Source organism: Hippichthys cyanospilos, chromosome 16 (assembly GCF_059441005.1).
Source record: "Hippichthys cyanospilos isolate Australia breed blue-spotted pipefish chromosome 16, RoL_Hcya_1.0, whole genome shotgun sequence".
Lineage (NCBI taxonomy): Eukaryota > Metazoa > Chordata > Actinopteri > Syngnathiformes > Syngnathidae > Hippichthys > Hippichthys cyanospilos.
This window is the reverse complement of record NC_142384.1, coordinates 7,805,087-7,817,593: the sequence shown is the minus strand read 5'-3', so window position 1 is coordinate 7,817,593 and position 12,507 is coordinate 7,805,087. Positions and strand designations below refer to the sequence as shown.

Here is a 12,507-nt window from a genome sequence, read left to right as displayed (position 1 = left end):
GTTATTAACCAATTAATCGTGGCATTTAAGCAAATCATGCACAAGCTATAACCATGAATAGCTCATTTTTGCTCAAACTAAGAATAACTTGTTAAAACTGATTTTAAATTTGTTTACATTTTTGTTGTTCGTACATTTTGCACACAATTGACCTTTTTCAGTAAGTTAAACCTATGTACAATTGTTTGTTGGGTTTATTACTTTGATTAACATAATTTTCCAGACTAAAAAAAAAAACTATTTTACTTAAAAATACATTAATGGTTTCTATGAAGAAAGAAAATATTTACAATGATTTACACTAATGATTTACACACTTTACACTAATTTTTACATGCTCAATTTTTACACGTTTTTAATTACTGTTACTTTTGTTGTTCCAAATCGTTCGGGAGAAATTACTATACACGTAGAGTTCCATGGCACTCTGATTTAAGTCTTATATGTTGTTTAAGAAGCGCCGTTTTTTTGGAATAGGCGAGTGCCAAAGTATGAGTGTCAGGCCGATACCTAGCCACATTTCATGGTATCAGTCCCTGCAGTGGACCGAGACCTTGTTCTCTTGGAGCGGTTTTATGATCACAAGTAGAAATGATAAATATAGGAATAGAAAAATTCCGATAATTTCATGAAATTTTCTAGGAAAATGTTCTATTGGAATAGACAGGCCTTTGTTTCTTCAAGATGTCCTGTCATTGTTTTGCTGGGAAATTTTGGCGGTATCGGTATGACTGACTTCTCAAAAAAAAACAAACAAAAAAAACCGTACTGAACATCGCTGCTGCATTTCACTTTGAAAATAGTCACTGGTTTATCTTCAGGCATCACTTGACTCCTTAAAATCTGCATCAATATTTTCATAGAAATGATATTTGCCATCTTTTACTTGGTATTTTTTTTTCCCGCAAATAATAATTTCCAGTTAGAAATATGTCAAGAATGTTTGACTCGAGTTCAACATTTGGACTCCGCTGCGAGTGCGGCGGCTTAGCCAAGAACTACTTGTCCATAGGCCAAAATACGGGCTTTTCTTGACATAATGTGGAAGCACAGCGAAGCCTCAGTGCTTCACAGCATAAAAGGCCACTTCACCGCTCCGTGCTAGTTGTTTGTCCGTTTGCCTTAGTAATCACTGTTTACAGTCTGTTTTGTTTAAATTATGTGGGATGTTAAGTGCCAATAAAAAGGCAACGTTTCCTGTTTGGATTTTCTCAGCGTGCGTGGCTTTTCATGGCAGACCGAGAGGATTTACAGGAAATGAAAACTACCAGACTGATCTGCCACATGAGCCATTAGTTAAAGTGTGTCAGACTAAATAAATGGGAAAATCCCTATTTTTTTATTCCTTGGTCTCACTTTTACAAATGTGAATAGACACCTGGAGTTTCGAGCGAAAACAATCACGAATACTCAAAACATGGCACAACAGGAACATTTAGTTTGCGTGAATCGTTCCCACAATGGCGCAATGATGCGCGCCGCCTTGGGTATTCCGGCCGTGAGCAATTGCCAACCTTTTCAGCTCAGCTGCTGGCAGATTAGAGACTCTTTTGATGAATCATGCTGGCACACCGCTAGTCCTTTACAAAACATTTAGAAGTTGCCCGAGCAACAAGAACTTGCAATTTACAGATTTGACGACTGGAACCTGAACCTGAACTGCGCTACACACCAGTAACATTATTATTTTATTTTATTTTATTTTATTTTATTTTATTTTATTTTATTTTATTTTATTTTATTTTATTTTATTTTTAGGGCCAGGCATTGTTTCAAATTCTATTTCCGAAATTAATTCGTTCCAGAAGTAATTTTGTAGTGTGAATTTTTCATAAGTAGAGGCACTTTTTACATGTGAATAGCCTAATCCGCTCCAAGCCCCCCCAAAATGGCCCTAAATCATTCCTTATCACTTGTAGCAGTTGATAATATAAATGCAGTTCACTTGTTTGCCTTGATACGGTGCCGGTGTGTTGGTGCTTGCAGAGGACTTTGTTTAAGTCTTTTTATTTGACATTTCCAAAGATCTAGGCGTCATTTCCAAGTACATATGTGCAGTAATATTTATTTTTTGATCATTTTGAGTGTCTAAGTTAAGGTTAAGGTCATGCTAAGTACTCATACTTCCTAGTGTTGTGTTGTGTTGTTCTTACCAACGTGCTAATGACTTTAACGTGAGACATTAGCGATTCAAGGGTTGAGCGCTTAGTTTACATTTACAGCACCCTTAAGTGGTATGTATGTGTTTTAATGGGAATATGTCCAATATCAATTTTATGTTATTTCTACGGTGTGAACTGATGGTGCTCACTTTGATGACGTATTACATTACAATCTTGTTTGAGCGAGTGCTGGTGTTTCCTGTGTCATTATTATACACTTTTCGCCTGTTGTATTCTGAATTTTCATTTGGAAAGAGACAATATTTTTCCATAGAGGTGTTTTGAAACTCGAGTTTTTCTTAAGAGATGACCGTAAATATAGGGTGGCTCAATTAATAAGCCATTTTAGAAATCGAAGAAAATAAACTAAATTGTGAACAGGATGGCTAGTTTACAAGACATGTTAATATAGGCACTAACTATTGTGCCATTTACAAGGATAGTCCATTTATTAAGCCATTTTTACTTGTAAGAAGTTCATATTTTGTCTAAAACTTTTTTAGTATGATCCTTTTTAGACAGTCCTTTAGCCCTTGAAAATATTTGGAAAAACTATAACTGCCTGGAATTACGTTTGAATTGCATCTTTGGGATTGAATGAGTTAATTTGATAAATGCACTGAAGGCTCAGATAACCTTTAATCAAAGTTCGTCTTAAGAATAGCACATGATTAACAGTTGAGCCACGATGGGTTTATTAACCGAAGACTTGTGCACAGGAGAATTCATTTTCAGTCGACGGCTAGTAGAAAAATGTGTTTTTACAAGATTTTAATTGTACATAAAAATAACCATTTCATTGTAGACATATTTATAACGTTTTATTACTAAAAAATGGCAAAATAAATGGACTTTCCCCTTAAGCAAGTTATGATTTTAAATCAGTAGTCATTATTTTTGTCTGAGTATTTTTCACCCTTTTTTCTTTGTAAAACAATGTAAACCTTCAAATAAATGTTTATTGGGTTTGTTGCTTGAGGATCATGCAGGTTTTATTTCTTGCTCGTATCTCTCAGCCCTAATTAACATTAAAAAACTGTCTACGATGCATGCCACTGTCGAAATTATTGAGAGACATTTTTCAATTTGAGGTGTGCCTGCAACAGATGCAGATAACCCTGCAGGAGGTGGAAGTTCATGTCAGCACATTTATTTCAGATGAACGCGTTCCACAAGTTTGTTTACACTTTTCATTGTGTAAGACTGTCACAGCAAGAGAGAGCGTTTGTTGCTGATGTTAACGACCGCTTGAATACCATCTGGCGATATTTATCCGCATGATAAGAGTTTGGCACACGGAGCAACTGGTGTCGCCATGTTGGCTACTTTTTTTTTTTTTTTTTGTTACTTTGTCCTTGTGGAGATTTTTTTCTAAAATGAGCTTTCTTTGGTGCCTCAAAGTCAGCGTTGCAATTACAGGCCTGTTTTTCTGGTCAAGCTCAACATAAATTGAATTACAAGTATATTTAAACAAATGTTTTGGCTTCATGCTTACAAACAATGCAAAACGCCACTTGTGCATAACTTGTTTACATGTTACAATTATGTCATTCGATCCTAAGACGTATTTTTAAGTATCTTTCATGAGTCCAAGTAGTCATATTATTTGAATTTGTTTTGTTTTATTTACATTTGTTTTGTATTGTTAAGTAGTTAGTAGCTATTGCAAACATGTTTTATAAACCTCTTATCCATTCCGCCACTTTTGCAAAACCCATTTCATGATTGATTAAACTTTCAAATCTACACATTTTAAAATGAAGCAAATAATTTGATTTTTTGCCCTGTCCTAATATCGCCTGCCATTGCGAGTACCTATACTTTCGAATAAGGCCAGGTATTAGCCTGATGATTTCACTTAGTATCCATTTTTGCCTATCCCTAGTAATTTGATTAATCGATTTAGTGTCAATTTTATTGTTGCACCTCTAAGGCTATTTATAAAGTGTTCCCCCCTGCCCCCTTAAAAAACAAAACAAAAAAAACCAAATTTTTGTTGGAAAGGCTGTACTTGGTAGCATTTCCCTTATAACGATGTTTTAAGCAATATAAGGGTTCTGCTGCCCGAAGGGAAACTCCAGACACGTTTCAAAGCCTACTAGGGAACTCACAGAGGGATGACTGGATTTGTAATCGAATACTCACCTTGCCCTCTGCCCTCCAGATGTTGTTTACACATGCGCAGAATTTGTTTAGTCACCCTGTCCCACAAGGATCGGTTGGATTTTTGTCTGTTGTTCACTGCTTATGTAACATATGAGGACTCACTTGCGTTTTCCTTGATAAGTGGCTATCACTGTAATGTAGTAATTTCGCTCCTATACAATGAAACTGATCTTGCTCTTGTGGCCCAGATTACTTTGTTTGCACATTTTTCCATACTCTGACCCATATTTCATATCTATCACTGGTTTTATATTTACATTGCAGCGGAACACATTGGTAACAGAAACAAAACATGTCAGGTAGAAACACATTACATAATGTTAAGTATGACCTGGGGTGGCCTTTCGCGCCATGGGTTGTTGAAATGCATTTTTGCTCCGCTGGTGCCGTCAACCATCTTTCTCTTTTTTCATGGCTTTTGCGCCTCTGGCCTTGTTTTACCACAGGTATGTAGTTGGGTTAGTTTTTGAGTGGTTTATGACACAATACACTAAATGCGCCCCTTCTTCTGCTTGTAGCGATATTAGGTTTGTGTCACTTGAACCATGTAGTGTAAATCCATGCTCAACAGGTCTGGTGACACGCTTTTTTTTTTCTTTTTTTATAAGCATGGTGGTATCTATGGAATGAAGTTACACCAGATTAGGGCCGCGACAAATGATTAAATTCAGTAATCGATTAATCTATTTGTTTTTTTTTTCTTTTTGTTGAGTAGTTGTATGTGTTAAAACAAAATGTTTTGATTTCTATTCCCTTACATCAAGATATGTCAAATTGACAGTGCAGAAAAAATAAAAACATTATTTATGACTCTGTTATTGGTTTGGGTCGTAACATAAGAAAATAGCAAAAATGGTCGTTATATTCCAAAGTTAAAGCAAATGTTTTATATTGCGTGAGCACAATTGTAACCAAACTGTTTTCAGGGTGGACTACAGAAAATATGAGAATTGCTCTCGTAGATTAGCAGAATTTTTGACAATTTTAAATTAAAAGGGCATCTAAAGGATCAATCATTTATCAAAAACTATTATCAATAAATAACAAATTGGGTTAATCTTTGCACCTCAACACTATACTGTACATCGACCAAGATATTTTTTTTTCATGGCCAATACATATCATCGTAGCCAAGGAAGACTAATATTTGAAGCTGATATTCATTTTCTGTAAAAGGGAATATATACATTCAACAAAAAAAATAAAATAAATAAATTAAAAAAAAAAAAAAAATATATATATATATATATATATATAAAATCGTAAATTAATATTTGCAAATTTTGCTGTGTTTTTTTTTTAATCTTACACAAGTGTTATCGTGTAAATGAAAAGCTAACCAAGTAAATCTGTAGCTCCCATTAGTTTTCTACAGTAAATGAACTAAAATGTTAAACGTTCACTTTACAGTTTCTTTGTTTTAATTTCAAACAGCAAAAAAGTTCCCAGGGTCAGCATCATCTCTTATAAAATAAAGTACACATGTAAATTAAGAGTTTCCTGAGGTTAACTCTTTTAAAGTGATCTTTTGTTTGCTATCAGATGTTGCCGGGTGTTGGTCCGGCCTATAATCAGTGTATCCCTTATTCGCATCGCATTTTTTTTAGCTCACTTCACTTGGGTGCTTATTGTCCTTAAAATAATGTCTTTATATCATTAAAATCATCAAAGGCAACTCTGACCCAGTATCCGTGTAGAATGGCAGTCGCCATTACAAATTGCTATCACGCGTGACCTCAGATCCTCTGCCGTGTGTTTGAATGCCCCGAGGAGGCCCAAGACGGTGGTCATGTGTTTGCACCAACTGCTTCCCTCTTCCCATCAAGTGACTCATCAAGAATGGAATTACTCACAGACAATAGCAGTCAATGTTTCAGTTTCAAGCCACGTTGTGGCAATGGCTTCTGTTAGTACCTTATGCTATATTATCATATGGGTGCTGTGCCCAGAAAGACATGATCTTATAGTTATCACTAACGGTTTGCTAAATTATCTTTTAGCTTTTGAATTTTATAGAATATCAAGGCAATAATTTTCTTGTTTCCTACTATTTTTCTACAAGTTAAATTGACCTGAAACAGCTACCAGCTTATCATTGTAAGCAAATACAACATTCAAATGTATTTCAATAATGATATTCTGCATTTCTGGTCCTAGATAAGTTTAATAATGGTCGTGTGCAATTTGTTTTTACGGTTATCGGTGTCAGTGCTGATATGGTCCATCTGTACTGATTTGTAATCAGCCTCATCAACATCATACAAAAACCTCTGCTACCAGCCTGTCATGTATTTATTGTCGTCGTCTTCTCTGAGGTGTTAGACCAGAGATAGGCAACTCCACTCCTACAGAGCAGCAATCCTGCATGTATTCACCTTTTTCCATCTACCGTATTTTCCGCACAGTAAAGCGCTCCAGATTATAAGGCACACCTTCAACGAATGGCCTATTTTAAAATTGTTTTTATATACAAGGTGCACCGCATTATAAGGCGCATAGAATAGAAGCTATAGGACTATAGTTCGGTCGGTTACTGTACAGTATTTGTCAGAATGTCAGAAACAAACATCTCTTTCCTCTTTTCTCCACTCCCAGAGAGCCCAGCGAGGAGTGCAATGGGATCAGCGGTGCTCTGTCAGTGGAGTCTGTGCCGGGGCCAAGATTGAACTGGTGCACTGCCAACAGCGCTCCCCCTGCCCCCGCTCCAGCCCCGGCACCGGGGCCCGAGCCCATGCCCAACCCGGTCAGGATGGGGGACGGCCTGGACGCAGCGCAGATGTCGGGCAGCAGCAGCAGCAGTGGCGGCGGCGGCCAGGGGCAGCCCCAGACGCTTGGCAACCCCCCGCCCCCAGAGTACATCAACCTGGACAGGCCCAAGCGCCAAACCAATCAGCTGCAGTACCTTCTCAAGGTGGTGGTCAAGTCCCTGTGGAAGCACCAGTTCGCCTGGCCCTTCCATTCGCCCGTAGATTCGATCAAACTCAATCTGCCTGTAAGTCTTGTCTTTATTGGCTGGGGTTTTTGTGACCATTTATTTTGCCATTATTCACAGTAAAAGTCAATCAATTGTTCAATTTGATTAATTATTATAATCACGAACAATCAGTACCTTTAAAAATGCATTTTTCTATTTGCTGTTGGATGAAAATGACATTACCTGAGCCTTCAGCACATGTGATGGCATTTTGATGTCGACAGCAAGTAATTTTAAAAGCTTAAAAATGAAAATAGTTTAGCTATCAAGTTAGCTCATTCAATACTAAAGATGTAATTTTGCATTTTTAAGAGTCTAGACATTCAATCACAGGTACTTTTTTTTTTCATTTTTCCCAAATGCTTTCAAGCGTTAGGCTGAAAAGCGTCTGAAAATAGCTGGTACCAAAAGAGTTAATAATGACAAAATTGCTAAAAGTGGCTAAATAAATGGACTATCCCTTTAAATGTCGTAGTTTGTAACTATTGTATATATGTCTAGTTAACCACCTCTCCAGCCTTCTGCATCATTTGCAAACTCTCCGTTTCATGAATTTGCTACTTTTCGTATCTTTCCGTTTTCAAAATGACAAATTAATCAAACAATGTTACGTATTGCCGAGCCATAATTAGCAGGATTCAGACTTTATATTTACAAATTTTACTTTACTCTCAGAATTCAAATTTTAAAGTCAGTCATTCAATATTCAAAATTCTGACTTTATTATTTTCATAATTTTGAGATTTCTAATAAAATAAAAATACAGATAACAGTCAGATTTCTGAGAAGTGAGACTCCTGCCAACGTATTTTTCTTTCATCGGACCAAACCGATTTTAATAACAATAAGGTATATTTGTGATTTTGAATCCGTTTTAACAACCTTGGCATTCAGAGTTTCTTAATGGCACAATGAAGTAGTTAGTAACCATTGTGAACATGTTTTGTCATCTCGCATTCTGTCACTTATGCAAAACCTCAACTTTACAATTTAGCTCATTTTCAAATCGTCAATTTTTTAAATGCCCAATTCATCGCATTTAGATTTTTCTTGCAGATTTCTGAACAACGTGTGTATAACGATCCGTTTTGCAGGACTACTACACGATAATAAAAAATCCTATGGACATGGGAACAATCAAGAAAAGGCTCGAAAACAGCTACTACTGGAACGCCCAAGAATGTATCCAAGACTTCAACAAGATGTTTACCAACTGCTACATGTACAACAAGGTACCGCAGTGGCGCCTTTGAGGCCTCGTACGGAAGCTGACGAGGCCTCATATTTGTCCGCGCTTGTCTTGTCACCGCAGCCTTCAGATGACATCGTCTTAATGGCCAAGGCGCTGGAGAAGGCTTTCCTCCAAAAGGTCGCCGACATGCCTCAGGAAGAAATCGAGATTGCGGTCATGACAGGGAAGGGCCGGGGCCGAGGTCGGCGAGACGGCGGTATGTGCTTTGAGCGTCCTTGTCATTCTGTCGTCACGTCGCTTTTTCTCAACGCGGTCGACCGTTCCCCTCTCCGTTCTCCAGGTCTCAACCTGAAACCGGGGGCTATCGTCGACCCTTCCTCCACAACCCCTCAAACGCGAGGCCTGTCGAATCTCTCGGCGGCACCTCCGAGCAGAGGACCGGCGCAAGGCCCGCCTTCACTACCTCCTCAGCCTTTAATGCAGGCCCTCCCGTCCCACGTTCCCCCGACGTTAGCGGGCCACGCGGCGCCGCTCGGCGCACCCTACTCTTTGGGCCAATTGGATTGCACTCTTCAAGTTCCCATGATGACCTCTGTGCCTCCCCCAGTTCAGACCTCCCTTCCCCCGGCGGCCATCCAGAGTGCCGCCCCCATGCTGCAAAACCCCATCACCATGACCAAAGTGAGCTTGCGATTGACGTGGGGGGAAATCATTAACTTTGTTTCGTAGTTTAATCTCGCTCGCATCGATATCTTGCAACAGAGAGGTGAAAGTAAGCAAAATAAATAGAAGCAGAGGTTAAAGATGAGGTAAAATGTGTTCAAAAGGGGGATTTGGTAACAAAAAATGTTTGTTGTTATACCAGAAGATGTAAAAATTGAGGATTACTTGCAAATTTGGTATTTTAGCCCGAAACTACAAGACATAATTACATTTTGTGGGCCACATCAAATGATGCAGCGGGCCGCATCTGGCCCCCGGGCCTTGACTTTGACACCTGTGTCTTCTATTCAAACTAACAGATCAGTTTGACTTCATAACAATCAACCAGAACTCCTCGGGCCTTATTACACGGTAAAAACAAAACAAAACACGGAGCTGATTATGAACACCTAAATAGGATTTATGAATTCAGCCTCAAGCCAGAATTTTGATAATGACATAGTCTTAATTTTTTTAGTCATTTTTTTTTTTAAGGTCCTATACCATGCATGAGCAAACTACGACCCTCGTCCATGTGCGGCCCGTTTAATCCAGCCCGCCGAATTTGAAGAAATTATTAATCAGGAGGATAGTAATACTGTAATGTTAATACACTGAATGATAGCAGAACTATAAGTGCTTTAAAATACTGAGCAATTTAAAATATGTATATATATATATATATATATATATATATATATATATATATATATATATATATATATATATATATATATATATATATATATATATATATATATATATATATAAAAAAACTTAACATATATATAACATATATATATATATAATAACACCGTTGTGGTGCTTTTGTTAATTTTCTAATGAAATGAAAAAATGTTTTCTAGATATTGTGCTTTGTTGCCAACAATATAATGCAATAAAAAGACAAAGAGGAAGTTTTGATTGAGCTGACCTCCGCCGATGTTCCTTTGTTGTTGTAATTCCAGCAAAGAAAGAGCCAGAAAAGAAAAGCAGACACCACGACACCCACAGCCAACGACCAGCTCAGCGAGTCTTCGCCGGCCGAGTCCAAGTCGGGGAAGACTCTACCCAGGCGGGAGAGCGCCCGTCCCAGCAAAATGATTAAGAAAGAGGCGGCGGACTCGCAGCATCAAGTAGCCATGGGAATGGGAATGAGCGGGCCCAGTAGTGGCCATAGCCCCGTCCCGCAGGACCAACTGGGATACTGCTTGAGTCTGGTCAGGGAGATGTTGTCCAAGAAACACACCATGTACGCCTGGCCATTCTACAAACCCGTCGACGTGGCCGCACTCGGGCTTCACGATTACCACGACATCATCAAACATCCCATGGACCTGAGCACCATTAAGGTGCGTATTTCTATTTTGGACCCCGCATTGGATGTTCGCTTTCTTGATTGTCGTCTCTGCGCACAGGCCAAGCTGGAGAACAGGCAATACCGGGATCCCCAGGAATTTGCTGCCGACGTGCGGTTAATGTTTTCCAACTGCTATAAATATAATCCGCCTGACCACGAGGTGGTGGCCATGGCACGCAAGTTGCAGGTAAACTTTCAAAAGTAAAGTAAAGTAAAAGTTCAAGTTCACGACCCATGTACAGGAATTTAAAAAATGCCATTGCTTGAAAGGAAATGGCAATGTCGTATTACTTTATTTACTTCGTTTAAATTAGCATTATGTATTTTATTTCAAATTTCATAATGGCTTTCACTTTTGCTAAGTGTCATTGCACGATTTTAGAAAAGGAAACAGACTAAAAATAAAGGCTAGGGCAATGAAAATGCATTAAAATTCCACTGGATCTTCAAACCAAGAGTGCCACTTAGAAGAAGAAAAAAAATCTGAAATGTGGTTCATCAGGCTTCATATACCCATCACTAATATTATATTAGTGAAACCGCACTGGATTGTAAGCAGCACCAACAAATATTTAACAGAAAATTTGTTGTTGTAATGTATCTGCTGCACTGGACTATAAGCCACATCGTTTAATATCAGATTTTATTTCATGTAAGTTTTTTTTAAATGTCGCTGTGATTGTTAGAAACCTGCACCAATACAACAGTGACAGATATGATTACGTTTATTTGTGGAGAATGCCTTCTCGTGGTGAGTAAAATGGCAGTTTAAAGTCTAAATCAATACTCCCCAGCATCTTCATCTGTCTCCCTTTGTGTGCCTGGATATTGCCCCCTAGTGGCTAGTAGAATAACTGCGGAAAAGCCACACTGGACTAGTTGCCGCAGGGTTCAATGTGTGAGGGGGTAAAAGTTGCGAATTAAGAAAAAAGTAGAGGCTTATAGTCTGAAATTTACGGTAATATATTTCCACTGTTTTCCAAATCTTTCCATTTTATTACTTATAATTGTTAGATGACGCTAGCTTCACGTTAGCTTCTTGTGACTACCAGAACGTTCCTCTTCTGGCTTACTACTTGTGTGTATATGATATAAATTAAATATATCGGGTTTTTTTTATTTTATTTTTTTTACAATATCTGTGTACCTCTAAAATTATTTTGCTGCTCTCTAGCATTTCAAAAAGTGTTTTGCTGGACTTAAAATTATGTGATTGGGCCTTATATGCAATCAAGTGATTGGACAGCAATACTCCTGTTGTAAATAAAGGTATACTTTATGCATTTTTGTTTTGTTGTCATCTTGTAGGATGTGTTTGAGATGCGCTTTGCCAAGATGCCAGACGAGCCCGAGTCCAAGCCTCTCGGCTCCGTCCCAGCTCCTCCGCTCCACCACCCCGCCCCGGTTAAACCCCAGCCTCCCATGGCCCGCGTGGCCTCCTCCTCCGACAGCTCTAGCGACTCGTCCTCCGAGTCCGAGTCTTCGACCGACGACTTGGAAGAGGAGCGGGCTCAGCGCCTGGCGGAGCTCCAGGAACAGGTCAGTGTCAAATGACGCAAATGTGGCTTTCTGTCCAATCACGTCGTAGTCTTCGCCGGTGATAAGAAGGTTTGGTTCCTTGTCTTTGTGTAGCTGAAGGCTGTCCATGAGCAGCTGGCTGCACTTTCCCAGCCTCAAGCCAGCAAACCAAAGAGAAAAGAGAAAGAGAAGAAGGAGAAGAAGAAAGACAAACACAAGAAAAAAGTTGGCATGCCCAACCTTGTCGACGAGATCCAGGATGTGACACCTATTGCCCAGCTATCCAAAAGAACCAAGACCAGTACAAATAATAATAAAGAGCTTCCCAAGAAGAAATCCAGGTGGGTTTGTTTGGATTGCGCCTCCTGAAAGGAGGTTTATGGGAAAAGAGAAAACTATAGTAAAAACGATCGCAAAATAGAAGAAATCTCAC

At 38.7% G+C, this 12,507-nt stretch overlaps 1 protein-coding gene across 2 annotated transcripts in view; it reads left to right on the top strand.

The window, feature by feature from the left end:
* brd4 (bromodomain containing 4) overlaps positions 1-12,507 on the top strand; it is a 34,830-nt gene that overhangs the window by 11,723 nt on the left and 10,600 nt on the right. For both annotated transcript variants that reach the window (XM_088436520.1, XM_088436519.1), the window contains exons 2-9: positions 6,924-7,320; positions 8,397-8,534; positions 8,615-8,750; positions 8,835-9,175; positions 10,165-10,548; positions 10,615-10,743; positions 11,865-12,095; positions 12,189-12,415. In XM_088436520.1, coding sequence (XP_088292646.1) covers positions 7,060-7,320; positions 8,397-8,534; positions 8,615-8,750; positions 8,835-9,175; positions 10,165-10,548; positions 10,615-10,743; positions 11,865-12,095; positions 12,189-12,415 — 1,847 coding nt within the window. In that variant the 5' untranslated portion in view covers positions 6,924-7,059. The remainder of the gene's footprint in view (positions 1-6,923; positions 7,321-8,396; positions 8,535-8,614; positions 8,751-8,834; positions 9,176-10,164; positions 10,549-10,614; positions 10,744-11,864; positions 12,096-12,188; positions 12,416-12,507) is intronic.